The sequence below is a fragment of the Apiotrichum porosum genome (genome assembly GCF_003942205.1).
Source record: "Apiotrichum porosum strain DSM 27194 chromosome Unknown scaffold_7, whole genome shotgun sequence".
NCBI lineage: Eukaryota > Fungi > Basidiomycota > Tremellomycetes > Trichosporonales > Trichosporonaceae > Apiotrichum > Apiotrichum porosum.
The window spans coordinates 545,918-573,816 of NW_021167114.1; the positions used below are offsets into that span (position 1 = coordinate 545,918).

General features: G+C 58.5%; 12 protein-coding genes across 12 annotated transcripts; 6 read left to right on the forward strand and 6 right to left on the reverse strand.

Annotated features, from left to right (window-relative positions):
- Positions 1–509: 509 nt before the first annotated feature.
- EHS24_008508 (uncharacterized protein) lies at positions 510–2,146 on the forward strand (the record flags this gene model as incomplete). Its single annotated transcript, XM_028623819.1, has 3 exons — positions 510–944; positions 1,003–1,508; positions 1,558–2,146. The coding sequence occupies 3 exons, from the start codon at positions 510–512 to the stop codon at positions 2,144–2,146; spliced, it is 1,530 nt and encodes a 509-aa protein (XP_028475793.1).
- An 838-nt stretch (positions 2,147–2,984) lies between these two features.
- Positions 2,985–3,799, reverse strand: EHS24_008509 (uncharacterized protein; the record flags this gene model as incomplete). The annotated part of the gene is made up of 2 exons (XM_028623820.1): positions 2,985–3,437; positions 3,518–3,799. The coding sequence occupies 2 exons, from the start codon at positions 3,797–3,799 to the stop codon at positions 2,985–2,987; spliced, it is 735 nt and encodes a 244-aa protein (XP_028475794.1).
- A 1,843-nt stretch (positions 3,800–5,642) lies between these two features.
- On the reverse strand, positions 5,643–7,300 carry ALD5_6 (aldehyde dehydrogenase (NAD(P)(+)) ald5; the record flags this gene model as incomplete). The annotated part of the gene is made up of 4 exons (XM_028623821.1): positions 5,643–5,732; positions 5,777–6,384; positions 6,423–6,558; positions 6,593–7,300. 4 exons carry the CDS (start codon positions 7,298–7,300, stop codon positions 5,643–5,645), a joined length of 1,542 nt encoding a protein of 513 aa, XP_028475795.1.
- Positions 7,301–8,150: 850 nt separating this feature from the next.
- On the forward strand, positions 8,151–8,464 carry EHS24_008511 (uncharacterized protein; the record flags this gene model as incomplete). The annotated part of the gene is made up of 2 exons (XM_028623822.1): positions 8,151–8,378; positions 8,441–8,464. The coding sequence occupies 2 exons, from the start codon at positions 8,151–8,153 to the stop codon at positions 8,462–8,464; spliced, it is 252 nt and encodes an 83-aa protein (XP_028475796.1).
- A 1,018-nt stretch (positions 8,465–9,482) lies between these two features.
- EHS24_008512 (uncharacterized protein) lies at positions 9,483–11,506 on the forward strand (the record flags this gene model as incomplete). Its single annotated transcript, XM_028623823.1, has 3 exons — positions 9,483–9,598; positions 9,638–9,771; positions 9,810–11,506. 3 exons carry the CDS (start codon positions 9,483–9,485, stop codon positions 11,504–11,506), a joined length of 1,947 nt encoding a protein of 648 aa, XP_028475797.1.
- Positions 11,507–11,718: 212 nt separating this feature from the next.
- Positions 11,719–12,357, reverse strand: EHS24_008513 (uncharacterized protein; the record flags this gene model as incomplete). Its single annotated transcript, XM_028623824.1, has 1 exon — positions 11,719–12,357. The coding sequence occupies one exon, from the start codon at positions 12,355–12,357 to the stop codon at positions 11,719–11,721; it is 639 nt and encodes a 212-aa protein (XP_028475798.1).
- Positions 12,358–13,234: 877 nt separating this feature from the next.
- On the reverse strand, positions 13,235–16,801 carry EHS24_008514 (uncharacterized protein; the record flags this gene model as incomplete). The annotated part of the gene is made up of 5 exons (XM_028623825.1): positions 13,235–14,492; positions 14,530–14,777; positions 14,816–16,252; positions 16,297–16,487; positions 16,531–16,801. The coding sequence occupies 5 exons, from the start codon at positions 16,799–16,801 to the stop codon at positions 13,235–13,237; spliced, it is 3,405 nt and encodes a 1,134-aa protein (XP_028475799.1).
- A 1,961-nt stretch (positions 16,802–18,762) lies between these two features.
- On the forward strand, positions 18,763–19,884 carry URA3 (orotidine 5'-phosphate decarboxylase; the record flags this gene model as incomplete). The annotated part of the gene is made up of 3 exons (XM_028623826.1): positions 18,763–18,966; positions 19,124–19,235; positions 19,373–19,884. 3 exons carry the CDS (start codon positions 18,763–18,765, stop codon positions 19,882–19,884), a joined length of 828 nt encoding a protein of 275 aa, XP_028475800.1.
- Positions 19,885–20,034: 150 nt separating this feature from the next.
- Positions 20,035–21,845, reverse strand: UFD1 (ubiquitin fusion degradation protein; the record flags this gene model as incomplete). Its single annotated transcript, XM_028623827.1, has 8 exons — positions 20,035–20,524; positions 20,563–20,997; positions 21,039–21,169; positions 21,224–21,351; positions 21,398–21,430; positions 21,478–21,563; positions 21,599–21,701; positions 21,818–21,845. The coding sequence occupies 8 exons, from the start codon at positions 21,843–21,845 to the stop codon at positions 20,035–20,037; spliced, it is 1,434 nt and encodes a 477-aa protein (XP_028475801.1).
- An 830-nt stretch (positions 21,846–22,675) lies between these two features.
- Positions 22,676–24,255, forward strand: EHS24_008517 (uncharacterized protein; the record flags this gene model as incomplete). Its single annotated transcript, XM_028623828.1, has 8 exons — positions 22,676–22,733; positions 22,783–22,821; positions 22,872–23,004; positions 23,134–23,250; positions 23,291–23,449; positions 23,491–23,552; positions 23,589–23,677; positions 23,719–24,255. 8 exons carry the CDS (start codon positions 22,676–22,678, stop codon positions 24,253–24,255), a joined length of 1,194 nt encoding a protein of 397 aa, XP_028475802.1.
- A 315-nt stretch (positions 24,256–24,570) lies between these two features.
- On the reverse strand, positions 24,571–25,598 carry EHS24_008518 (uncharacterized protein; the record flags this gene model as incomplete). The annotated part of the gene is made up of 3 exons (XM_028623829.1): positions 24,571–24,582; positions 24,624–25,322; positions 25,422–25,598. 3 exons carry the CDS (start codon positions 25,596–25,598, stop codon positions 24,571–24,573), a joined length of 888 nt encoding a protein of 295 aa, XP_028475803.1.
- A 293-nt stretch (positions 25,599–25,891) lies between these two features.
- On the forward strand, positions 25,892–27,660 carry EHS24_008519 (uncharacterized protein; the record flags this gene model as incomplete). The annotated part of the gene is made up of 3 exons (XM_028623830.1): positions 25,892–25,985; positions 26,052–26,241; positions 26,508–27,660. The coding sequence occupies 3 exons, from the start codon at positions 25,892–25,894 to the stop codon at positions 27,658–27,660; spliced, it is 1,437 nt and encodes a 478-aa protein (XP_028475804.1).
- Positions 27,661–27,899: the final 239 nt, after the last annotated feature.

Genomic DNA, 27,899 nt, shown 5'->3' on the forward strand with positions numbered 1-27,899 from the left:
TGTCGTGGCTGGGGCAAGACAAGAGTACTTACAACTTAGGGGCAAAGAGTATTCAATCATATACATATCACTGGGGCATCCTGGGGGGTTCTCATCTCCAGCGTAGGCTCCGGGCCGATAACTAACGAGATCGGGGTTTTTTTGACGTCATGCGCCCAATCCGAGCAGTCACCAGGTCTGTCATTGCTTTTTTCAAGACAGACGTTGGCCGACCCATTCAGGCCATTCCAACACACGTGCCTGCATCCGTCACCTCCTCTTGTCCATGCGTACAACCCTCGTATTCCGAGCTGCAACAACAGCAATCCGGCATCGCCCATTTTCAAACTCTGCTAGGTAAGCTGCAGTGCCCGTGGTCTGGCTGGTTGGGCTGGGCCTGGCGGCATGTTGTCTCGGCAACGATGTCTTTGCTGCTTGCTCCTCGTCGACCTTGGCCACCCTCTCCGTGTACGTGCCGCGCTGATCACGTCCGTCGCAGATCCCTCTTTGCCCAACAAGCGCTCAACGTCATGCTCGCCCGTGGATGCGCCGAGCTCGACGGTGCCAAGGTCAAGTCGCCGATCCCAGACTACCTGCAAGTGGTTGTCGACCACAGCAGCTACGACAATCCAGGCCATAACGCGTCCTACATCTCGGAACTGAGGGACGCCGACCCTAACCGGGTCGGCGCTTGTCTTTCGACAGTCGACGGCGTCGTCTATGCTGCGGGCGACACCGATGTGGAGTTTACGATCCAGTCTATTTCCAAGGCCTTTGTCTATGCCCTTGCCCTCGAGCAGAACGGCCTCGAGGCAGTCCTTGAGCGCGTTGGAGTGGAGCCCTCAGGAGAGGCATTCAATGAATTGAGTCTGGAGCAGGTGGGTACCAAGGAGATAGCAGATGGATACACCTCCACCGGTCTGTGGATCCGCAGACGCTCTGGGAACAGTGGACCTCTGGAAACAGTGAACCTCTGTGAACCGTCGAAACCAATGTCGAGGACGCATAAGCTGACACGAGTAGGACACCCGTCGACCACTCAACCCCATGATCAATGCTGGCGCCATCACGGCTCACACCCTCATTGGTCCAGCAGGCATCAGTGCCGACGAGCGGTTCGAGCTCATCCGCAAGGGACTCTCGGCATTTGCTGGGCGCGATCTTGGCGTCGACGAGGCAGCCTTTGAATCCGAGATGAACACGGCCTATCGTAATACCGCTATCGCGTGCATGCTTCGCAACTATGACCTCATCGACGTCGAGCCAGAGGATGTTGTGAAGGCCTACACCCGTCAGTGCGCCATTTCAGTCACGGCGCGCGATCTGGCACTCATGGCCACCACTCTCGCAAACGGCGGTGTCCAGCCCCTCACCGAGGAACGTGTCGTGCGCCCCGAGGTTGTGCGGCAAGTCTTGAGCGTGATGATGACGTGCGGCATGTACAACGGTGCCGGAGACTGGGTTTCGTCTGTGGGAATCCCAGCAAAGAGCGCCGTATCAGGCGGTATCATGGCGGCGTTGCCAGGACAGTGGGTACACAGCTACGTCCATTTCGAGCATAGCTGACTTGCTTTCCAGGCTCGGCATCGCGACCTTTTCCACTCGACTGGACAAGCACGGTACCAGTGTCCGCGGCGTTCGTATCTGCAAGCGCCTCAGTGATGACATGGGCCTCCACATCATGCACGCACCCGAGCCTGCTCGTTCCGTTGTCCGTCGCCACTACCGCCTGCAGGCCCCAGATGGGAGCCGCACCGTCAGTGTCCTGTCCCTGCAAGGAACGATCACGTTCACCTCGGCCGAGCGTGTTATCCGCGCCCTGTCGGCGGGCAGCGCACTGAACGCCACTTCTGCGGACGGTGTTGTGCTTGACCTTCGCCAGGTCTACTCCGTCGACAACGTTGCCCGCAGGATTACACGCGAGTCCGTCAAGCGCCTGCGCGCTGCTGGGTATGTCGTCTACGTCATCGACCCCGAGGGTCTCCTCCGCATGGTCGCCCAGGAGAAGGGACCGGACACCGACGGCATCTGCGACGCCTCTGTCAACGACTTGTCGACGTTTGACAGCTGGAAGCGTTTGACCACACCTCCGATGATGCGTCGTCTCACTTCCGACAGGGCCTTGCCTCGTCTCGCCGACAATTTCAAGATGTCCCTTTTCAGTTGATCAATATCTCCCCCTAGAGTTGTAAAAACAGTCAAATCGAAATCGATGCAGGGTGTCCAATTGCTGTAGTTGAAAAGTGCAGAAGTGGTGAGCTATCGTTGCCCGTCGGCGATTACCATGTCGTCAACCTTTGGGCAACCGGTAAACGAACAGTTACCAGGGACCTGAGGGAGGGAGGGACCTTTGCATCCCGCGGAAAGCGACGTTGGCCAGGATGGCCGCCGGGCTAGCCGCTACCAGGAGCTTGGACAAGGGAATGCCGGTCGCAAACAGCGGTGGGACGTTGCGGGGCATGTGGGGACGGTTAAACCAAGGTTGAATAACACTCTCACCTGATCACCTGGCGGAGTCCGGAATGTCGTGCGCGGTTCGTGTGGCGTCGTCCGCATCGTGCTGGCCTTTGGTCGGTATCCGAGCGACGACGGTGCACGGTCTCCGAGCGAGCTAGAGCGGTTGGCCCATGCTCGCCTTGTCGACCTGCGCGTCAGGCAGTCCAGCAGTAGCTATATTAGTTTCGTAGACAGGTCCAGTGGCCGGTGGCTTGAGGCGGGCGTTTGGGCAATCTACCGATCCTTGAGAATAGAATATCCAATAATTCATCAGTAAATCGGGGCACACACCCACATGCTACAGGCCCTCGTCACCCCACCTGTGGTCAGTGATCAGTAACCCGTGGGTAGCCGTTAGTCTGGGAAGAATGGAAGGGCGTGAGGAACCATGAATTATGATGCATATCCATGTATGCACGTTGCACAACGAGAACTGCCGCCTCACCACTCCCCCACCGCACAGCGAACCTTTTGTGGCGCCGGTCACGTAACTCTGTCGCTCTCTCTCCTTACTTGGGAGAAAGGTCTCCGACAGGGAGCAGCCAGAAGGCAGTGTCGGCCGTCATAAGGCCAGCGACGGCGGTGTACATGGCAGCAAAGCCACCGATGACGCCAAAGCCGCCGCCAGCCATGTGGACGGTGTGGTTGCCGGTGAACTCGCTGGCGGCCAGGAGGAAGAAGGTGAGGGTAATGTCGGCGAAGACGAAGAGGAGCATGACCGAGGAGCGGAGGAGACACAATGTGAGGAGGAACGTGACGATACCCCACATGACGAGGTAGAGACCGAGAGCGTTGGCGAGCTCCTGCTTGTCCGTGTAGGCCTCGAGGATACCGAACCAGGGAATGTAGATGACACCGAACGACATCCAGAACGCGCCGTAGCCGGTGAAAGCACAAGTACCGAACGAGTTACCGCAGGCCCATTCCATGCAGCCGGCAAGGATCTGACAGAAGCCACCGTACTGGGTACTGTTAGCCTCGTGCCGCGATAAAGGAAAAGGGGTGTAGATGGTGGGGGGGGGGGGGGGGGGGGGGCACTCACGAAAAGAGCAACACCGACGAGAACGTTGGGGTGGGTAATGTCACGGGTACCGAGGTTGAAAAGCGAAAGAAGGATAGTGGTACCACCGAAAGACATCAGGCCGAGAGGGGCCGGGTTGGCAAACTTGCGGTGGAAGACGGGGAAGGCCGGCTGAGTGTTGTCCTGGGGGTGACCGCCGGGGGTGACGAAGCGCGAGATGACACCGCCAGAGCCCTGGTAGCCGGCACCAGTCTCGCCAGCCTCGGGGCCAGCGTTGGTCTTGAGGTCCTCGTGAGACGACATTGTTTTTTGTTGTGTTGTTGAATGTAAGGAAGAGGTTAGGTGAAGGAGGTGGTTTTTGCGTTGGAGCGAGTTGGGTTTCTGAGACGAAGGACATGTTTTAGGTCGCGCTCTTATACAAAACAAGCACTGGGACGTGCGTATATCCTCCCGATGGGGGATCGTTACTCCACACAATCATGCTCAATGCGATCTACCTCCCCGCGATCCCCGTGTGGGGGGCTGGTACTGTGGCGGTGGAGCCTCCGGAGCGAGCTTGTGTTGTGCGTATGTGGGGCCCGGGCAATCGGCACAAACCCCGCTGTAACACCTCGGCTAGTACGATGGCAGGCTCGCATCGGAGAGTGTGGGTGCCTCCCGCGCCGGAGTGCCACCGGAGCGAGTTGGTCGCCGGGGAGAAAGCATGTGGCCCCGCATGGCCCGCTTAAAGTCCGGCACCCGCACGCAGCCTTTTTGTGGCATGTTGGCAAATGGGAGGCACTTTAAAACTTCACACGCCGCGGCGGAACCGCAGGACAAAGCGAACATACACGCGAACACGTCCTTTGCTGGCGCTGTGGGCCGGGTGTTGCCGAGGTGAACGATGCAAGACCCTGCGGGGAACCGCTTTTAGCGCGCCAAGGGCTGGCCGGGGCACCTTTATGCGTTCCGAGTGGAGGTGGGGGGGAGAGGCTTGCGATTGTACGATCGAGCGGGTAAGGCAGGAGGGGTCAATGGTTCAGAAGTTGTTTGTTGTCAGGTGGAGGCGTCTTGGGAATGCATTGGGGCAAAAGTGGTTGCTGGCAAAAGGTTTGCCAAGGTGGGACAACGGGGGCCGCCGGGTCTGGCTTTCTGCTCTCCGATGTGAGAGTCCTTGGCAGTGAGAAAATAGAGGCGAGGGGTATGGTGTAGCCGGAATGTAGTCGTTTCAGCGTTGCGGCTCAAACAGCAGCAGCAGAAGCAGTGATGGTCTAGATGGGTTGAACGGCGTAGATAAAGTGTGAATGGATGAGCAGGAGATGAACATGGGTGCAGCGCTGGTCTTAAACTGGCATCGTTGGGTGCGAGCTCGCCCTTGTTCCCTCTGTCGACACCACTCGGCCGCGGTGTCACTCGGAAACCTGCAGTGTACGGTTGTGTTCTCTCTGGTGGGTGGCTACTGCACACGTCAGTGACAGAATGGGCCTACCGGCCCGGACATGTGTGCTGCTGGACACGTCGCCGCACGCTGGTGGCTGTGGCTCGACGTATCAGACAAAACGGCCAAGCCATTCTAAAGCCGGGCAGTCGGTGAATTCGCCTAAGTGGGCCACTCACGGGCTAAAAGTGAACAAGTCGGATCAACTTTTCTGCGTGGGGATGAAGGCACGTGAATGGTGGAGCCAGACACGTACGCAGTTCTCCTCCCAACACGCAAGCGTGTGCATGTCAATCTCGATGACAAGATGCTTCGATCGCAATCAAAGAGATCTAATGCCGACTGTCGGCAGCGGCGATGGCCGGTGCGGGGTTGGGTCACATCTCGAATCCGGGGCAAGGGCTGCTCCATGTACCTCTTGTCGGCACCACAGTTACACTGTTCGGGTGCCGTGCCCATGGCTCGTACACACAACGTTCCATGGCCATAGCATGCGAGCATGGTCCATGGGGCAACTTTTCAAGCTACCGACGTGTGGGCTGTCACTACGAGTGACATTCACAGCAGACAACGTCTCGGCACAATCATAGATGCTCCGCATCAGACTTCAAGTTGCATTTCTTCACCTTTACGGCACAGGCCCCGCTCCTCTTCCGACCCGTTGTTTGTTGACATCCCGTGAATCCCGGCGGGTTTGTTCTAGCCCTTGCAATGACTCCCCCCACTCTGTCACGCGGGAGCCATGGGTGAGCGGATGTTCCCCATGTTGCTGATCACCGCCTTGGTCTCGAGGTAGTTGTACAACACGGCCTCGCCAGACTGACGAGCATCAGTGTCGGACCGAAGCAAACCCCGTGACTCACCTCGCGACCAATACCGGACTCCTTGTAACCGCCAAACGGAATCGCAAAGCTCGTAAAGTTGTAAATGTTGTTCCAGACGGTGCCTGCGCGAATCGCATCGTTCATCCTTTGGATGCGCTCGTAGTTGTTTGAAAATACGGCAGAGGCCAGCCCGTAGGACGTGCGGTTGGCCTCTTCGATGGCCTCCTCCTCAGTGCTGAATGTCTGGATCGAGACGACTGGGCCAAACACCTCGTTTGCGAGCACGCGGTTCTCCTTTTTGACACCGGTGAAGATGGTCGGTGAGATATAGTAACCGCCGCCAAGCTCCTCGCGGAGGTCTTTGCCGCCGAGGGCAAGAGTGGCTCCGTCCTCACACGCAATCTTGACCCAGCCGTTGACACGGTCCCAGTGGGGAGCTGAAACAAGCGGTCCCTGGGTCGTCGACGGGTCGAAAGGATCGCCAACCTTGACGGCGCTCATGAGTTTTGTGAACTCTGCGGTAAACTCCTCGGCAATGGTGTCCTGGACGAGGATTCGAGTACCAGCAACGCACACTTGGCCGACGTTCATCTCGATACCGTACAGCGCCCACTCGGCCGCTTCCTTGACCGACTTGACATCATCGACTAGCGGATCAGCCGGGGAGGTGAAGCGGCCAACTTACAGATGATGTTCGGGCTCTTACCTCCAAGCTCGAGTGTCACGCGCTTGAGGTTTGACTTGGCCGATGCCTCCAAGATCTTACGGCCCACCGGACCGGACCCGGTGAAGGCTACCTTGTCGATATCCATGTGATCCGCCTGCTGTTAGTCGCCAATAACTAACATGACTCACGATCGCCTGACCGGCCGTTGGCCCACGGCCAGTGATCAGGTTGAAGACGCCAGGAGGAAAGCCCGCCTCACGGACGTACTCGCACATCTTGAGTGCGCTGAGAGGCGTGTTCTCGGCACTTTTGATGACCACCGCGTTGCCTGTTGCCAGCGCAGGCGCAATCTTCCAGGCCCACATCGACGCGGGAAAGTTCCACGGGATGACCTGGCCGCATACACCCATCGGCTCGAGCTTGGTGTACGCGTTCACGCCTGGAATAGCGTTGTAGGTGTGTCCCATAATCTTGTCGGCATAGCCAGCGTAATAGCGAATGGTCTTGATAACACCCATGATATCGCGGTTCAGGGCCTGCGTGTAGAGCTTGCCCGTATCGGTCGCCTCGATGGCAGCCAGCTCCTCACGGTTGGCCTCGATGAGATCGGCAAGCTTGTTCAGCAGGACACCGCGCTCATAGTGCTTCATAAAGCCCCACGCGCGGTTGTCCTTCTCATACGCCGCCCGGGCAGCCTTGACCGCTACGTCGACGTCGGCGCCATCGCCCTCGCTGACTTGTCCGATAACCTTGCCGGTAGCGGGATTGTAGACATCCATGCGTGCGCCAGAGACGCTGTCCACAAACTCATTGTTGATGAACTGGCCGATTGGGATGCGGACGTCTTTGCCGTTGCCGAGACGAAACGTCGTAGACTCTAGAGCTTTGGAGGACATTGTGATAAACAAGGGGTATGAGCAGCCTTTGCGGTATCTTCGCTCGACCTTTTTATCTTGAGCACCTCCACTGCAACCTCCACCGCACCTCCACGGCCCTCCACTGTTGCACGTCACATGAAAGAGGCCAAGTGTGGAGGAATGTTGGAACAGACGTGGTCCGCAGCTCAGAAACATTCCGAAACCCGTTCTGTGAGCTGTGACGTCCAATATGCGCAGCACATTAATGGCCGTAATGGGCACACTTGAGGCTCAATGTGCACCCCATGTTCTTCAGAAGCCTGACGTCATTGCCCAGGAATAGACAGAGCTGCGAACTCGGAACCCAAAACATCGCTGTGATGCTCTGGAAACACATCGCTGTGATGACCACGGTCGACTTCCAAATGTGGTCTCAGAAACCTGTCCGGCAGCAAAGCAGCTAAAGCAGTTTGGAGTCCTACCTTACTGCCACAACCCGTTTGTCTGTTTCTAATGCGCTGGGCGAGGAAGTGAGACCCGTGACGAACGCCAACGGAAGTCTTGGGCTTTGGTGTCTTTCCGTCGGTAACCCCTGCTGCTATGGATGATTCTTCCGATTCGCGGATTTCACGCGTTCACGCTTGTACCGCCCCCAGGCGCTCGACACGGCATTACTGGGTGCAGAGACGAAGCGTTTCAGCGAGCCGCCGGACCAACGGTTGAAACCTTAGCCCCTCCTTTCCTTCCCGCGGCCCGTCATTTACCAGAGCGTTGGGATGGGAATGAGCAAACGGAGGTGCTGTATATGTATGTATGGCTTCTTAACGACGAACGACGGTCGCGCAGAAACGACATTCCTTCATCTCTTGCTCTCTCCACAATGTCCGTGATGTCTAGAATCGACTTGGCCTGCAGCCACATCGCAGTGTGGCTCGCCTGGGCAGCTCTCTTCGTTCTCCTCGGGGCTTTCCACTACCATCCCCAGGGCACCCTCGGCAACATTGCACTGGTGCTCCAAACCACAACAGCGGTCCTGTTCACCATCGACCTCCGCGACGCAAACGAGGAGCATCGGAGACTGGAACAGACGCCCCCGGCGCAGGGCACTGTGGACACTGTGAGTGTGGCCAGAAGGAGAGCTGGCTGACCATCCAGAAAGAGCTGTTACCCCCTGTGTAGCTGGCGACACCCAGTGAATGGTAGCTGTCAGAATCCCACTGTTACAGGGACCGCCAGCACAGCGTAAAGGTTTCTCACCCACATCATAGCCAGTGAGACCATGAGACCAGCACATGTCTTCCCCGTTCATGTCCGTGCTCACACCCCCAGGATCACGATGAGCAGGGACTGTATCACCATGTTGTACCATACGAAGATGCGCTTGCATGTTGGAATCCATCCTCCCGCATCGGTGGTTGGTCCAGCACAACAGACCGTCTGTGGGAAGGAGATGACGCGCTCCGTTAACTGCGGCAAAGTGCAAGAGTGTGCCATATTGCCCATGACAGCCGTCGCCCTGAAGGCGGGATGCAGCTGTTCCGCGACATTGGGTTTACGATGCACACGCTAAACCCAGGTGTTGCATTTCTGACACTGTTGAGTGGTGCAACGTATTGGCGTGGTAATGCGCAATGGACTCGTGCGTGGGTCACACTCGTTCCCGACACTGAGAACCTCTGGCAACATGACAGGCTCGACCTTCGTCTCCGGCTCAAAGCGGGGTCTGACTTCAGTTGTCGACTAACCACACACGAGCCTTCAGTCCCTGGTGAACATGCGGGTGGCCTCAGAATTTCTCCCCAACAGAGCTGTACATACATACCCATGAGCGCTTGCGGTGTCTAGGACGTTTACCGTGCGCAAACCCATACCACCCTGGAAAAATCGGAAAAAGAGGGAAATACTGCATGATGGCTTGGGATGGTAACTCGTCAATATCGAGACACTGGTACACTGACCACTTGTGTGGTCTCCAAGATGCCTGTACTCGGTTCTCTGATGCACTGATGCATCCGTGACAGACGATCAGCGACCTAGCCACACGGACGAAGGAAGGTGGAGGTTGACATTGCGCCCCGGTCTGCAGGGGCCTTCTCTGCCTTCCCTCCCGGTTCTCACACACGTCAACCGGGCAGCGTCTCAACACACAGTCCACAGTCCACACAGTCCATCTCATCACCTGTCTCTCTTACACCCAGTCACCCATCCCTACACATTCACCATGGTCCGTGGACTCACTTCATACCTCAAGCATCACTCAGACTCGCTGTCGACGCACGTCCAGTTCTCGCGCGACACCAAACACAAGGCCGTGCCCCTTGCTGTTGATGGATGGGGGTAGGTCGCAACCCCTCACTCCGCAGAAGCTGATGGCAGTATGGTGTACGAGCTGTACCTCACATCCCTTCCATGGGCAAGCGGTGGTGAATATCTCGCATTCTACAAGCTTCTCCGCCGTCTGATTGAGTCGTGGCGCAATGTCGGTCTCGAGCCCATCTGGGTCTTCGACGGTAAGCTCCTCGAAAGTTCTGACGGGCACTGACGTTAGGCGCCAAACCCCCAGCGAAGAAGACCGAGTCGACCGACCGCAAGAACGAACAGCTCGAGTGTATTCGTGAATTCTATGACACACCCGAGACCAAGCGCTCGCAGCCTCAGAACGGCCGCACGCCCAGTTGGGGAGGTAGAGCTATCCTGCCCCCATTCATTTGGCACACCACCCTCTCCGCCCTTCAGTCACTGGACGTTGTCGTCAACTGTGTTGCCGACGGTGAAGCTGAGCCGACTTGCGCCGCTATTGCAGACAAGAAACGGGGATACATCTTTGGCCTAGACACCGACCTCATTATCCAGTCCTCGAACGCGCCGAATTGCCTTGGATTCGCACCGGCAGACCAGTTTACGTGGATCAAGGGCACAGAGACAGCCAACAGCCTTGTCCCACCCGCCGACATGGCTTCTCCAACTCTCCAGCTCACCGTCTATACCGCCCATGCGCTGGCTCGCCAACTTGCGATTCCCAGTGCAGCCCTGCCCCTCTTCTCAGCAGTCGTTGGCAACAACTACACGCCTCCCGAGGCCGACAAGGCCATGTTTCCATCACACGCTCGCCGTGGCGGACCCTTTGACCCAGCGCCAGGATCTTTCTCCCGTTGGCGGATCAAACGCGCTGCCGACGCCATTGGTAACGAGTTCGCCACCGCTCCTCAAACCGAGGCTGAGCTGCGTGTCGTTGTCCGCAGGGTCGTCGGCATGCTCACCACCAACAAGTCGGCGCTTCTCGTCAACGGCCTCATGAGCGCTACACTTCAGGCTTCCATCAGGCCCAAGAAGCAGTGCTGTGCCGCCTACCCGTTTTGTGGGGGCATTTGCCCTCGCGCGCCGACCTCGCCCCAGGTGGACTACGCCGAGGCGCAGCGCAACGGTCACCTCCATTTCCTCACAAACGTCTACCTGCAGCCCAACTTTGTCAACCTGGCTCGCCTGATGGAGGATCCCGAGGCTCCAGCTGTCCATGCAGCCACCGACAGCGTATCTGCTCGCTTCGCAGCGTACGCAATCGTCGCCGGTGCCCTTGGTGGCTTGCGCAACCCCAGCCCAGTTGGCACTGTCACCGAGTACCGTCGTCAGGCTGCCGGCGATGTCTTTGAGGGGCACACGCAGCCGTTGCCCACGGCCAAAGCCTCGCCGGCACTCTCGGTGACTGAGCGCCTTTCATTCTACCTCTACATTCTCAACTCTGACACGGTCGCCATCAGGTCGCTCGAGGAAGACTTCCAACCGCTGGCCGTGGCCATGCGTCTCGCTATTTCCTCTACCGCCGAAGAGCCCACTGGCCGGTGGCGCTGGTCGCGCGACGAGGTCCAGGCCGTCGTCCACGCTGCCCTCGCCACCTTTGCCGCCTGGGAGACTGTCGACTTTGAAGACGATGACGCCGACCTCTACCCAAAGCTCACGGCGCGCAACTCGCACCTCGTGGCCGTCGTCTCGGGCGCACTGGCGAACAGCGAAATCCTCGCCCAGGCGCTCCTCCTCGACCAGGAGGTCTACCGCCGCCCAGACAAGTTCATGAGCGGTGCTGCCATGCATGCGGCTCTTCTCGGCAAGGCGTTTGCACCAAACGACCAGGTGGAGCAGGTGCTCGAAGCTGTCCTCGAGGACATGGACGAGATGCTCAAGGGCGCCGACGATGACAGGTCGGTCTCGTCTCGCAAGGGCCGGTCGAAGCGCAGGGCTGTTGTCTGAGCGCGACGTCGCCGCTCGTTCTCGTTCTCCCTATATGTACATCCTGTAGAATATTGTAGATAAATTTAACGTGGGCCATTAAACCCTTCATGCAGCTCGCGACGATACGTGTACAGTATGGTGTGCATTCCACTTCAGCTTCTTAAATACGTTTTCTCGGCGGTTAATTTGTACAATACGAAAAAGCTAGGCTCAACTGAGGGGTTCTTTCTTCAGAACTTGGAAAGGCTCTTCTCTGAAATATCGGACGAGCTGGAGGTCGTGTAAGTCGAGGCCGCGGCCGCACGAGCAGCCGCCTCCTGGGCGGCGCGCTTGCGCTCGCGGGCCGCACGCTTGTCCACCTGGCGGATGCGCCTGTACTCGGAGATGCACGGCCCAAGGTAGCACCCAAAGACGCCGAGCACAATCACCATGAGCGGGATGAAGCAGAGCGTGATCTCCAGGACCGCCGGGTGCTGGCGGATGGCGGCGGTGGCCTCGTTGAACGCCGTCATGTTCCACGCCGGGGCCGTGGCGTTGTCGCCGGGGATGCTGAGGCGGCCGTACAGGTTGCCAGAGTAGTAGAAGCCCGCGCCGACGTCCTGCTGGTAGAGGAACCCGCAGGCGCGGTCGTTGGCGAGGCCGAGGGTGAACCCGGCGTCGGCGAGGGCCGCCCGCGCAATCTTTGGGTGCGTGAGGGTCCAGCCCGTGCGGTAGATCATGTCAAAGCCGTCCGACGAGTGGAAGCCAATGTAACGAGGGACCTTTGTAGACGGGTTGTAGCACAGCGTCGTGTCGTCCGAGTAGGACGAGTCGAGCTGCTGTGCGTCCGCCACACTGGCGACATCGCTGTTACGGTTGACGACGGGCATAATTGGTTGGTGGTGAGGTGTGGTGTTTGACTGGCAGCAGTAGGGAAGTCGGGATGTCGATGGAGATGGAGATGCAGGACAAGTAGTTGGTATCTGAATGCGTTATATGCATCAAGGGGAAACACCGCATAGACGCCAGCGACACTGCAAGGAGAAGCTACTCCATCACCCTCACCTCATCGGCACCGCCACACCTGCACAAACGTGCTCGGCAGCTGCCAACCGAGAACGAGTCAACCGGCCGGACGAGTCAAAACCATGCACCGGGGCGATGCGGGGCTATGCCATCTCGAGATACGAGAATTGTTCATCGTCCCCTCCTTTCATGTCCTCTCTCCTGCATCGCTCGTACAATGGCATCTGTCCCAGGCAACAAGCGGATTGCGCGACTTATGGTTATCACGAGGACGATTTACAGGCACATCCACCTCCCCGACCTGGCGCCGTTCCTGGCTGACCGGCTACCGCCAGCCCCGACTCTGTCGGCCAATCCACCAGATTATCTCAAATGGCCGTGCTTTAGTCGGGGGCTTGGCGCTCGCTTCCGCCGGCAACACCCCCCGGTTCTATCGCTTGTGGTGGAAGAGCTCGTCATTGATCAACATGAGTGAATTTGTGACTCGGCCGGCGGGTCACAGGTGATGCAAGTTCCGAGCGAAGTGAGTGGCTTGGCTTGCGTGAAGACGGCGGGTGAGTGGGTGGCGGCGACCCCCTCAGGAACAGTCGGAGCGAGAGACGCCGCCGAACATGTGTTTGCGCCAAGATTTGCATTACCGTCGTGTTTATTGTGTGGCAAATGGTATGTATTGATGCGGGGTATGAGATGACTGCCGATTTGTATTTGTCCTTCCCTTCTGACACTCTTCGCGGGCCCCGACTACAGCCACAAGAACCTTCTGACGGCATAGTCCATCCTAGCCAGTAGCGTCGTGTTGTACTCGGCGTCGGACACGCTCACAACATCTTTCTCGACGACAAAGTCCTCCTCATCGCCCCCAAGACGCACGCATGCGTCCTTGATGCGGCGGGTGACGCGGTCGACAGTGGCCCGGCACGTCTCGTTGGCCTCGAGCACCACGTCTTCGTACTCTTCGTCGTCGTCCGAGGTCGTCGGTGGCGGCGCAAATTCACGTGGAAGCGCCTTGAACGCGAAGAACTGGGCCGCATCGGGGTCGATGGGGGAATGCTCAACATGGGCCATCGGCGTATCGTTGCGGAGCTTGGACGAGGCCCGCGAGCTGGCTCGGGAGCGAGAGCGTGAGAGAGGGGACTTGATCGACCTTGGTGACGAAAAGGACAAGCGCCTGAGTGAAGGAGACCGTTCCGGGAGGTCGGCTGTCGTGACGTTGGGGGACGTTGGCGCGCGGTTGCGGAGAGAGTAGGTGCTGAAGCGCCGGTCCTCGTCCGCGGGAGAGAAGTTGATAACAAAGCCGGAGTTCTCTGCAGGATCGCGGCTTGCCTCTTGCAGAGCGGAGAGAATGTATGCACCCTTCTCAATAGATGTGATGGATTTGAGGGGGATACGCGTAAACTCGTTGACCTTTTCCAGCGAGTAGTTGAACGAGACAACGTAGACGGCGACCTTGGTAAGGAGGAGCACCTTCTCCTCGAGCTTGGTGCTGATCTTGGTGTTGCGCTCTTCGGGAGAGAGCAGCGTCCAACCGGCAATACGCGTCTCGCCTTCACTCAGCACACGAGCAGAGCTCGTCACGATGGCAGCGGCACGGATACGGCTCTGCTTGATGAGCGCGCTGGCCTCGGTGCTCTCGAGGTTCTCGATAAACTCGTTGAACACGCCCAAGTTGCGGTGGCCAAGCATGAACGAGATGACTGCCTGGGCGAAGAAATCGGACACGGCTCCGTAGAACATGCGGCTTAGGGACGAGACACCATCATGCAGCATGCCCTGGAGGTCGCGCTTGCCGGTACGCACAAAGTCGCCCTTGAGTGCCGACGTGTGCGCGTAGCACAGGCTGATCATGTCGCCATTGTTGGCCCACATGTCGTTGAAGACGGACTCCACATTGCATGTGCTTGGGTCGAGGACGACGCCCACCTGTGTGAGCATCTGGTTGAGGACGTGGCGCGCCAGTGCAGACTGGACCACATTGGTACGGTCCAAGCAATCGATACAGCTGTTCGTCAGCTACAGTCATGTATTAGTCAGCTCACTTGGTGCGGAAGACGCCGTGCTGCTCGCGCAGAAGTTCGCCTTGAAGCGACCACACGTATCCCATCTTGTCAAAGTCGAGGCCCTTTACGAGCTCGCCGATGTTCTCCCAGGCCATGCCGTGGCACTTGGCATGGAAGTCGAAGGGGACATACTTGAGGTCCGGGCGGTCGAGACTCTCGACAAGTTCGCCATAGCCGTTGGTAACGGCAGCTTCCTTGCCAGTTTGTTCCGAGAGGTTGATAATTGTCTGGCGTCAGTTGGCAGCCAAGCGGAAGGGCAACTCACGACTGGGCCGTAGCGTCCTCGCAGGTCATCAAAGTGCAGGCTGGCGACCGAGTACGTCTTGTTGACGGGCAGGTCAAGCTCTGGTGGGGGCTTCATCGACCATGGTGTCTGATGCCATCGCAAAGGGATGCTTCCGCGAATGGTAACAAAGCTGAAGAGGCTGCTCTGACCGAAGGTCTTCACACGCAACAACATCTCCGTTTCAACAAAGTTGGCGACGTTGCCGTCGTCGTCAATACCGCGGCGCTGGTAGCGCAATCCTGCGCGCTCGCGGCTGCGTCTCGAAATGAGGACAAGGTCAACGGGAATGTCTGGTTGAGGCGCCTCGTCCGTCACGCTCGGTGTGACGGGGACAGTAAAACGCGACGCCTGGACGTAGCCCTGCGAGATAGGCAGGACATAGGCGTGCAGTCCCTGGTTCATAAAGTCGCGAGCGAGCCACTCGTTCCAGAAGAAGCGGCGGTCAAACCTCCGCCACAAGGGGACATGGACGTCGGGCTCGATGATCTCGCCATCAGATTTCCATCCCTTTGGCGGTGTGGACGCCTCCTCGCCGGGCTTGATGGTCGGAGGCTTGCTGTTCTCCGGGGAGGGAGGGAAGAATGGTTTGGTCTCGGATGGCGACGATTCCTTGAGGAGCTGGTCGAGCAGGCCAGCAGACACATTCTTGGACGCCATGCGGTGCCACTTGTACTGCAGAGTGTGGGAGAGGTCGTAGTCAAAGGAGTAGTAGAACTCGCCAGAGCCGAGCTCACGTGTGATCTGCTTGAGGATCTTGGTCTCAAGCTCACGGCGGTGAGAGGCTTCCATTGGAGGGGGAGGTGCAGGTGCTTCCTTGGCAGCGGGAGGTGCTTCCGGGATGGCGGATGGGTCCACAGTACTTTCCACTGGGGCGGGTGTCTCATCCTCCTCGGGGAACAATGGGCCGCGTTGCTGGGCGGCTTCAGCCTCGTCGACCGGCTCTTGCGCTTCATTGGGTGTGTCCTCCTCGGTAGCTTCGGTTTCCTCAGCGTTGGCAGCCCTCTTGGCTGCAGCGCCGACCTTGAGAGCGGTGATGACCTTGATGGCTGTAAGGGGCTTGCCAAGACGAGGAGTAAACCGACCCCAGCCAAGGCTGAAGCGTTTCTTGACGCGGGCTTCGGGGGTCTCAAACGGCGGAGGGAGGTCACAAGGAGATTCGTCGGCCTCGGGAGCGATAGAAGAAACGCGGCGAGAACGAGTCGTCTCAAAGTCGCCGTCAAAAGAAGTGTCATCACCGTCATCGTCGGCGTCGTCATCCTCCTCCTCAGAGGACGATTCGGCTTCCGGTGTCGCAGCACCCGACGCAGGCGTCCATGGAAGAGACCACTTCAAGTTCAGGCCTCCAGTCTTGGACGGTGTCCTGGTTCCATCGCCCGGTGTCGGCTTAGTCTTTGGTGGTTTGGGTGCACGTTTGGCCTGGTGACGTCAGTCCTGACGGTGGAGATTGAGCTAAAACACACGTTGATGCCCGCAAGGTGGGTGAGATGAGTCTTTGCACGCTCGGGGACGAGGGGGATGGCATGTACGTCCTTGAGGGTGTAGACCTCATTGGCAGTGTACTCGTTCTCTTTATCTGTGGAGAATGGGTCGTCGCTGGGGAACAAGGCTGTGGGTGCCTTTGATGGAGGGAGGAAGACAACAAGGTAGGCGGCTAACCTGTCAGCTCCCGGTTCACGTATCGGGTAGTTGCTCACCGTCCCATAGGCGAACAATGCCGATAATACCACCAAGCTCAACTTCTCCTTCCAGATCGCTGCGATCCACAGCCTCGACCTTGCCCCTCAGACCCCAGCGAACGAGGACGGCTTCACCGGAACCCACGAGCGGGCGGATAACGAGGCCATCATCGGTGGCGGCGACGGCAAGCTTGCGGTGAATGCGCGGAGGAAGGGGAGGGACTGTCAGCCGAGGTGGGAGGTTGCGAGTAGGAGATGTGGACGGCGGGGGTGTCCTCTTGCGCTGCATGTTGAATGCGTGGATGGATTGGGAAGTGGTGGTGCGATGATGTCGTTCGGTCAAAACAATATCGGTCAGTAGAGTAATCATGTCGTTACGTAAGCATAAACAACATGGGACGATCAAACGGGTCGGCGTGATGCGGATGTTGTAATGGCTGTTGCTCCAGCAATATGCGGGTGGCCAAAACAAACAAACATGGACGATGACCAGCAGTGGCAAACGTGAACAGTGCGACCAGAGTGGCAGTTTGCAGCTTGCTTTGATGCTTGCTTGCCTGTTGATGATGACAAAGGGGCGATTAGCCATGAGCGCCCGCCATATGCCTCTAGCGGTCCAGAAGCAGCGCCACTCTGCGCAGCATGGGGGCGCCGTCATGAAGTGGATTATCCACGCGTGTGGTTTGTTTGATCGAGCGTGGCCAAATTACAGAGGTGCTGAGCATATGATCGTTAGAGAGGGCAAGACCCGTACGTGTATCGTGGCTGGAGTCACCGCAAGGACACCACATTGAACAATGTGGGTACACGTCTTGGCCTTTGCGAAATCCGGGGGCGAGCGTGTGGTCTCCGCGGCCCACACACTCCGGACTTTGCAAACAACGGGCATGTTCACGAAGCCGGTGCCTTATTTGCCTGCCCTGCGTAGCACAGGACGAGGCGGCGGTCCGCCATCGCCACGCTCACGAGAGGGCGGGGGGGTTGTTCCTCCCGCAGTGCTGCTGCAGTGCAAGAGGGCCAGTGCAGTGCATGCAGCGGGGCGGGTACAGGGGGTGACAGTTGGTGAAAAGCGGCGCGTCTGGCCCAGTGGCCAGTTGGGGGGGAGTGGACGCAATGTGAGACACTGAATATGCTCGTACAAAGGCCGTATCCCACACCTGCAGCCGTGTGTCTCATGTGTCTCACTACGACTACCACCAGGAGCACACGCACAAAGTTGAGCACGTCCCTCAACCACCTGTTCGCCAACGTGCCCGATCAGGCCAGCAGAACAGTCCACACGACGAACCGCCTTCGTCAAGTGACCTTTGCGCGCCTCGTCAGCCAAGACCTGGTACCTTTTAATGCCTCCTCAACCCCCCAGACAAGAAATACGGCTCGGTAACTTGAGAGGGGGAGGCTTGGGGTGTCCAGTTATCTATGATGTGATGTGACTTTGGCAAAAGCCTCGTGGCATGGTGAGTGTGAGCCATGAGATCCGATGCAGGCAAGGTATGATGCGCCACTCGCCATTTGCGGACCCTGGGCTCTGCATCACCCCTCCGGCCCCGGTTAAACATGTTGGGGACAAGGAAAAAAAAACTATCCGCATCTCCCCCAGTCAACGGACATCGGAGGGGGCGACTGCAAGAGCAGAGTGGACTTGACTGTGCTTGCTCTAGTGTCCATGTTGCATGTCAGCGCTTCAACTGAACGCCCATCTATACCACGCGTGGGGGACAAGCGAGGTGTATGTGGCTGCAAAACGAGGCTTTTCGAGATAGGATCTTGTTGGGCTGGGCGTTTTTTTAGCGGCGGCAAGGGGGGCGGCCACTGCAAACTATAAACTGCGGGCGTGCCAGGATGGCCAGGATATAGGTGTGCCTACAGGAATACCTTATTGCTCGTTGCGGCCCCGGGAGTGAAAAAAGAAGCCCGACAGGCAGAGGCGGCGGCGGCGGCGGCGGAGGCGGCGTGCGAGTACGGGGGAGAGAGGACGCTGCCAGTTTGACTGATCGCCCGAAAGGAAGCAACAAAGGCTGCCCCCGTCAAATCTATCGCATCTCTCTTGCTTTCTCTCTCTTTCTCTCTCTCTCTCTCCTTTTCCAATGTACCATCCTTTTCTCACCACCTCGCAAGCTACGGCTCAGACGGTCCTCATCTCACACACCTAGATCCTAACCTCTCCCTCAGTTGGCTTTTTTGTCCCACCATCACCACCACCACCCATCTCGCCGCTTCACTCGTCCATCTCTCACCCGCTTTTTCACCATGTCGCGCACCATCGCTCCCCACCCCCCTACCACCAAGCCGTACGCCGTCCGCGCCGATGCTCACCCCAACCCCACGGCTAAGCGCCTCCTCAAGCTCATGGACCGCAAAAAGTCCAACCTCTGTGTGTCGATCGACGTGACCAAGTGCGAGGACGCCCTTGAGATTGTCCGCCGCGTCGCCCCCGCCGTCTGCATGGTCAAGGTGAGTTTGACCTGGGAGCGTTTCTGGTTCTTGCCCAAGACGCACGCAATCACTGCATTCCGCGTGGTGGATTTTGGTGTGCGAAACGCACACGACCATCAAAGGCCGGCGTGGGCGTGTGCCCGTCCGACTCTCACGGTGCTGACTCCATGCGCAGACCCACATCGACATCATGGAGGACTTTACCCCGGCCTTCACTGCCGAGCTGGCCCGTCTCGCGGACGAGCACGACTTCCTCATCTTCGAGGACCGCAAGTTTGCCGACATTGGTGAGTTATGACTGCCATCTATAGACGTCACGTCATGCCTGCGCCGCCACCATCTCCCCCCGTGGCCCCGAAAGGCCCGACCGCCGCTGGGCTGTCGCCACACCGCTCACCCTGGAAGCAACGCTGATCGTCTGCAGGCAACACTGTCGCTCTCCAGTACTCGTCGGGCGTGCACCGTATCGCCGAGTGGAGCCACATCACCAACGCCCACCCCCTGCCCGGACCCGGCATTGTCACTGGCCTGGGCAAGGTCGGCAAGCCTCTTGACCGCGCTCTCCTCCTCCTCGCCGAGATGAGCAGCGCCGGCAACCTGGCCGTGGGCGACTACACCCGCCAGGCAGTGCAGATGGCCCGCGACGCCGGCCGTGACTGGGTCGTGGGCTTCATCGCCATGGGCCGCGTGGACTCTGACGGCGACGACGACTTCCTCGTCCTCACCCCCGGTGTCGGCCTCGTCGCCAAGGGCGACGCACTGGGCCAGCAGTACCGCACCCCTCGCCAGGTCGTCTACGACTCGGGCTGCGACGTCATCATCGTCGGCCGCGGCATCTACGGTATCGAGGGCGACGCCGCCGCCGTCCTCGCCGAGGCCGAAAAGTACCGCGCCGAGGGCTGGAAGGCGTACGAGGACCGCCTTATCCAGGCTTAGAACATCAAACCCACCTTGCATACGGACATTGCCAGCAAACTGTGCCATGCTACGCGGCCCATCACAACCCAATCTTAAAATTCAACAGAGCACACAGACAACCAAATGTAGAGTGTAGTTACATGCATGTGAGCGAGGTAACTCGGTAATCTAGTCCGAGTCAATCTCGATGATATCGTCGTAGTCCTCATCGTCGTCGTAGCTCTGGAAGAAGTCGTCCTCGTCCAGCATGGTCGCGTCAATCACCTCCTGGCGGCTGGGCTGTGGAGGAGAAGGCTGGCGCGCAGGTTCAGGAGGGGTGGCGGCCGCACGCTTACGACCCGAGAGCGTCTGTCCGCCGCCGAGGTTGGCCCATGGGTCGGGCTTCTCCTCGGACGCAGCAGGGGCGGCCGCGGCGGGAGCTGGAGATGAGGTAGAGCTAGACGCCTGGCCCGTACGACGGAGTGAGTTGCCCTGGCCTTGGAACGAAGCAGCTGGCTCAGCCTCCGTGGGCTCCTTGGCCTTCTTCTTCTCGGCGTCGGCACCAGCGTCAAAGGGGATGTACTTGTAGCCAAAGAAGAACTTGCCGGCGGGCAGCACGAGCGCCGAGGGCACTTGGCGGTCTCCCTGGAGGGCATCGTTGGTGATGACGCGAGGACCGCTGGCTGTCAGTTTACTCCTCGCTTCTTCAAAACTCACGTAAAGCGGTTGATCTTGCTGGTGGGGTCCACTTCTTCGATCTTCTTTGCCAAGCCCTTGCCCTTGACGCGACGTCCACTCAAGCTCTGGCCAACACCAGTAAAGCTCTCCAGCGCCTGGTCACCCGAGCCCTGCGTGTTGACGGACATTGATGAGACGGGGCGCGAGGTGTCGGCCGACGCGAGAGTGGTACCGCCGAGGTCAATCTTGAGCTTGTCAGCCATGGTGGGGATGGGAGCAGGGGCCGGACGAGCAGGCTCGACGTAGCCAACTGGCGTGTCAAAGTCGACCTCGAGGTCAGTGTCGATAATGGAGATGCCGGGACCCTCGGGTTTGGTCTCGACGATAAGGAACTCGAACGTGAGAGAGTTGTAGGTAATCTCGATAATGTCGCCCTTGCTCAGGACAGAGTACGCGCGGAGAGCAGACTCGAGACTGAAAGAGGTCAGCGAGAGGACAGCAAAATGTGCACCCACACTGCCTTGGGGTCGGTGACTTGGAGAAAGTCGACAGACTGGGCCTGGATCTTGACCATCTTGCCCTTGGGAAGAACCGCGCCAGTGAGACGAATGGGGTCGCCCTCGTTGAGGTTGAGAGTCTTCATCATCTGATGTTGTCAGCAACCCTGCTCCCGTTTCTTCATGTCAGCAGGAAGACATACCCAGGCAGGAAGGTGAACAATGCCCTCCTCGGCGATGAACTCGAGGACACCGGCATGCGTCTGGTTCACAGTGGGGTTTCGGGGGTTGCGAAGGTGGAAGGTCCAGGGGCCGTCAATGTCGAGACTGGCTGACAGGTAAGCAAGGGCGCGGAATGCTGAGTAACTTGGACCTACTGAGCTTGGCCAGAGCCGATGGGGGCATGATAACTGCGCATTAGCCACTGTAACCTCTTGGTGAGATGGCCCAGACTTACTCTTTCCACCGTACATAAGCTGGGGGCGCTCGTGTCCATGGGCCATGGTTGCCACCGAGAACGCCTTGAAGTAGTCGTCATAGGAGCTTTGGGTGAGCTTTACACAGACACAGAAACGTACGAAGCGGGAGGAGGACGACCCCAAGCACCACGACCGCCTCCCATCAACTGGGCGAGTAGGCCGCCGGGGCCAGCGCCGCCCATGGGAGCGGGGTACCCGATATCTGTCAATGTTGTCAGCGCCTTCCCTTTCATTGTTGTTGCGAGGAGGGGTTGTTTGTCATGAAGCAAGCTCGCCAAGAAAGGTGATGGGGGCGCAGAGTCGGGATGATAAACGTACCGTCGTCGTCGTCGTACCCGTGGTTCATGTTGACGGGTAGTGAGTGAGGATGAGCAAAGTCGAGTGGAGGAGTGGAACACAAAGGATCATTCTAACTGCCCCGACGCGACAGCGTCATGGATCGAGGGCGTATCCCATTTCACGTGACGCGAGGTGGAGTGGGAGGAGTGAATTGGACGCGGAAGTAAATGGTGTAATTAGCGAGCATCCAGTTTCTAATGAGACTTTGTAATTGATCTCTGGGGACGCGAAGACAGCGTCGTGGAGCTACGAGGTGCACCATGCATGAGCAGAGACGACTGACAGTGACCAAGTGACAGCGAATGCAAGTTCTTAGACTCGTTTTGGCATGAGACGGAACTGTGGTGGGCAATCTTCGACCCAGGGCGGCAGTGGTGGAGGCTGTCCACGCGCTGACGACCAGCACAGACCAGACACTCTGTTTCAATCTCTCCATCACTCTGTCACATCGTGTTACCTCAACGAAGGGTATAGCAGCGGCTCATAGTGGGGCTGAAAGTGCTCTTGTTGGCGTACGCTGTGCGACAACAAGCTGAACCGGCGGCACTGCTTGGACCCCGAGCTGCTGGGTACACGCTCATACACTCAACCTTCCCCGTGCCGTCCATCTTCCTTCTCTTCTCTTCCCTTCCCTCTCACCTACTTCGCATATATCATTCCTCCCATCCCATCTCTTTCTCTCATTCTCTCCCACTCAACCACTTACATCCCTCGTCATCGCCCCCCTCCTTCCATCACCCAGTCCCCAACTCTCCGATCTCTCCACTCCTCATCTCTGCCTGCCTTTCTTCGCCAGTGCAACCTACAGCTATCTCTGCTCACTATACAAAGTACACCATGGATCCCGCTCTAACCAACCTCTTGGAGGTGCGCATCTATGGTCTGAACAAGAGCAGTGAGTTAACAGCTGGGGCGGCCTGACAATTCTCAGCTAACCCCCGCAGTCACATCTGAGGCGCTGGGCGACTTCCTCGGCACGGGCGGTGAGCACCCTCACTTCCCTCGCCGTCCTCCTTCCTTACTAACTTATTAGGAGTGAACGTTCGCGGCATCACCATGCACCCACAGGTCAAGGGCTTCTTCCAGTGGGCTCAAGTCTATGTCGCCAGCGAGCCCGAAATGGCCAGCCTTCTCGCGCTCCGCGATGCGCTTGCTGCCAATGGAATGTAAGTGCCGCACCCAGGTAGATAACTGATCCCAAGCACCATTTCACGTGTGACTCCCGCGCCCGTGGTTCCCAAGAACATCATGACGCCTCCTCACACGACGTGGGACATCATGTCGCAGCTCTCGAGGACCGCCGCGGTCGCCTCGCCCGCCTTTGGCTCGCCTTCCCTCTACGGCAAGACTGACCCTGCCGCGTCACTCCCCCGCAACCTCTACATTCTCAACCTTCCTCTCGACCTCGCTCAGTATGTCAAACTCAAGCTCTCTGACCTGCTGACAATCTAGAGTCGAGTTCAAGGCGCTGTTCACCCCTTTCGGTGAGGTCGAGCACTCCATCCTCCTTTCGCAGCTGGACGGTATGGGCCGCCGCCGCGGCTTCGTCCTCATGGCGAGCCACCGCGAGGCGATCGAGGTCATGCACCAGATGCACGGCAAGTGGATCGAGTAAGCTACACATTGTCCTATGACGCCCAGCTGACCCTCAGTGGCTTCAAACTCGACCTCACGTGGGCGCTCGTTCAGCGCGAGGCCAAGACCTCGGCGACCAGTGAGTTTGAAGGCCACACACCGCAACTGACTCTAGGCACCCTTCCCAACCGTGTCGTCCACCCGCCTGCTGTCTCTCGCCGCGCCGAACCTACCCCCGAGTGTTCCGTACTCGTTGAGGACTTGGTAAGTAGCTGCGTCGCCCTGACCCCTCAGCTGACCTTCAGGACCCGTTCCTCTTCCCCGACACCGAGTCTATCAGTGCCATCTTCCAGATGTTCGGCCCTATCCACCGCGTCGTCAAGCTCGCCGACTCGTCGGTCCTCATCCAGTTTGAGAACGTCATCTCGGCCATGTCCATTGTTGCCGCCAATGGTCTCAAGCTCGGTAACCGCGTCTTAGCTGCTCGTCCCCTCTGTGGCTCCGGCCCTGCTGTCTCCACCTTTGACCCTTTCCTCGACGGTTCAGCCAGCTGGATGGACGACATCCACAAGAAGCACCAGCAGCTGCCCATCACCCCGCAGTCATCGTTTGGAGTTACGCGTCTCAACGCGCAGTCGCAGCCCTTTGTTCCAAACTTCAGCAAGTCGAGTGTCGAGTCCAAGGCGCTTGCCAACTTCAAAATGAGCACGCCGCCCAAGTCTCCCTCGCCCAACGAGCAGCTCCGTAGCAAGATGGACAGCATGTCCATGAGCAGGCTCTCTGACCGCTCGCACGCCACCAGCGAGGCCGTCACGGCCGACGATGGCTCTAACAAGCTCTAACACGATCCTGTGGGTTTCAACACCCAGCAGTGATACCAGCTGACACCTGCCTAGAACTGCAACGACTCAAGATTCTGCGGAAGCTTAAAGACCACGCTCACGTTCTCAAACAAACACTCTCTCCATGCCATGAAACACACCTTGACCTAGTGAAAACCTACTACCTTCTCCCTCTCTCCCGCCCCCTTATCGCGTCTCCTTCTCCCTCTATGAAGACTGTGTATCCCCCCAACCATGTGCCTCTTCCTCTCGCCCTGCACTTTGACTGCAGAGCCATATGCATCGTGTGTCGTCTATCGTACATGCCATTGAAACCTAGCGGCCGAACTGGAACGTTGTCAGCTGTGTACCAGGATCCTCCAACTCACGATAAACTCGGCGGCACGGCCAATAATGCCGTTGGGCTGCTCGGGCTCCTCCCAAGCGTACTCGTCCTTGGCCACTGCTGGCTTGGGTTTTGAGCGGATAATGTTGGCGTTCATGAGCTGGACGGGGGTTCCCGCGCCGCCGCCGTTGGCCGCTGTCGACGAAGTCGCGGCGGATCCAACACCGTTGACAAGAGTGAGACCTTGGGTGCTTCCGGGTCCAGCGACCTTGAAGCCCAGCATCCACCTCCCGCTCACAATCTCGCCGTGGCGGCGGAGGGCATAGCTCGCCGCCAGGGGGTTGGCGTACTGCACGGTCCACCAGTTGCTGCCGTCCGGTCCGGGGCTGTACGAGACGACGGGCCCAATGTTCTCGAGGTATGGGCGGAGGGCAGGGAGGTGCTCGACTGGCGGGCCAAAGACGTGCAGTGTCGTGGTGTCGGGCCCGGCGTCAAGTGCCGGAGGCGTGGACAGGAGCTCGCTCGACACGGCGTCGCCGCCGGCGGGGGAAGCGCGCATGGGCACGTCATCGAGTAAGCTCGCAGTGGGGATAATGTCCTCTTCAACCTGGGGGGCGGCGGGGCGCGAGCGGGCCAGAGAGTTGCGTGGTGAGGACGCGCTGTCGGCCACCGAGATGGAGAACCGGGCAGTCGGGGAACGCTTGGGAGCGGGAGGAGACGAGGCGGCGACGGGGGAGGTGCCCTGCAATAACGTCAGCAAATGTGAAGTCAACTACATCAGCAGGGTGGCTAGCTGAAGGCAACTGTCTGTCCGCACCCTGCACGACCTTTGCGCACGTACCATCACGAGCTTGCCTGCTGGGCTGGCGGCGAAGGCTGGGAGAAACTTTGGAGCGTCGGCAGCGGAGGGGTCGGCGTCATCGTTGATGAAGCGGGCGCGAGAGGAAGACGCAGACCTCGCGGGGGTGAAGGCGCTCCCACGGGCCGGTGTAGAGGGCTGTGTCCACCAGTCGGACATTGTGTTGGTTTAGGTGTATTAGGTTGTGTTGCTTGATGCTGGTGTTGTTGGGCCACTTGGCAGACTCAGCGAAGCCGCGGTGGGTGAGTGATAACGCATTAGGTGTGCGTGGTGATGTAGTGAAATACACGTCATGGTAATGTATTTATCCCGTGCCTGGGGATTGTGACAGGCTGCGCGGCCCGCGCGGGTCACGAGATCTCTTCGGGTACGCGGAGAACAGACGCCACAATCGCATTGTTGCTGTCCAACAGTGGTTTGGTGTTGCCCACTCCTCAAGCAAACGGAACGCAATGGCGACGATACACGACCTCCCAGGAGAGGTGCTGCGCTCTATTGCGCTCAGCATCTACAATCCCCTAGAGCTCACACAGCAAGACCGCCTGAGTGAGTCCCTTCCGCACGCCACAGGTCCATCCAACCAACCCAAGCCCGCTCCGAGCTGACAGGAAGCATGGGGTATCTTCTCCACTGTGGATATGCACGCGGAGCGCCAAGAGGATCTGAACAGTCTTGTCAATCTGGGTCTTACGTGTAAGAAGATCAGGCAAGAAGTGCGAAGAATCATGTACCATTGCATTCGAATCGACTCGGTCAAGGTCCTCAATGAACTGCCAGAATACGACTGGACGGGCTTTGTCAAGTAAGTGCGATGTGTGTGGGCCAGGCTGCGCAAGATAGCAAAAGCTCCTCTGCTGTGAGCCACCCACTACACTCAGCAGAGTAAATGTGGTCTATGGGCATGTCTTGGGTTGGCGGGATGGCGCACAGTTCATGCTGTGGCCACCGGACCGGGTGGCAACACCGACCGGCACCAGCCGGCGCCGGTGTATCTGAACCACCTACCTTTCGTTCTGCACCACCTGGAGACGGAGGTGCCACCAAATGTTCCCAGCTGACAGCGTACAGGAGCGTGATCATTGACCTCACAATGTTCGACAGCGACGGCGGTGACTATGACAAGCATAGACGCAACTTCTGGGACGAAGCACAACAATTGCTACACCTCTTCCAGTCACTGCCGATGCTCGAGCACGTTTCGTTCTTTGCCGATGCAAGTGACGATGGGACCCTGGCTCTCCTATTCCAACAACTCATCGACCGAGATGGCCCCCTCAATGCCCTCCATCCACCATGGTCGTACCAGATCAAGTCATTCGGGTGGCGACAGCGTGCGCCACCACCACGCGGCATGAGGGAATACAACTGCGCCTCACCATTTGTCTCGACGTACAAGTTCCTCCAAAACGCTCCCAACCTGTCGCTTCTAGTGCTAGATGCCGACCAAGATACGATGGAATCCATCGACGTGGTTGAGGCCATGCAACAATTGGCCATGCGCCAGCCTCTGCGTGGCAGGACGATTGCCCCACTCAGCCTAATGATTTGTGGCCCAATCAAGCAGTGGGAACGAATGTTCGACCCCATGCTCGAGCCCGGCAACGACCTCAAGGAACTCTTTATCGACCGTCCCTTGGACGGGAGGATATATGCCGACCTGCATCCGGACGACTTCATCACCCTCGTACAACCCCTCAAGCAGCTGCCAAAACTCCAGCTGTTGCAAGTCGGCAGCTACACTTTTGGCTTGTACGAACAACGTATCATAGCCAATCGTCTCGCTCGCTTGGTCCCCTCGCTCCTTGTCGTCGGTCTCCTGGGTGATGACGCCGACACGACGTGGTGGGCGATCTGGCGAGGGCTCGTGGGTGAGCCATACGTCCGGCCTCTGGGGGACGGCCACCTGTTCCTTCTGGAAGAGAAAGCACGCGAGCTCAAGCCACCAACGTTCGATGGAATCGAAGAGATCGTGCACTCGCGCCGTTCTTCCAGCTGTCATAACCTTGCCGAGACTCGTGTCAACTATGTCGCTGAACACACCGTCAAACCCATCTTTGACCTGCCACGACCCCCCGCATCGGAACGTCTTGCGGAAACCACTGTCCCGCTTTGGAGCCCTCCCTGGACTCACCAGGCGTACTCCTTTGGTTCCGATGCCAAAGAGCTGGAGGACAAGCGCAACCACGAACGTCTGCCGACAGGTATATCGATGGGAACCTAAGCTGGTTTACAGGAACTGTTTCCCTCAAGTTGTTGTATACGGCCAGCGGCTAGAATGCCAGGCTATCAGAATCTCAGAATTGATGTATGCCACATGTACGTGAGCTGAGCTTGCTGGTGTGCGTAGCGGCGTGTCAGCCGCGCGATCAGCCGCAATCGCACTAAAGAGTTGACAGACCGCATGGATCGCCGGCTGATTGCGGATGAATACAATGGTTGTCAAGTGACTTTACTCGAACA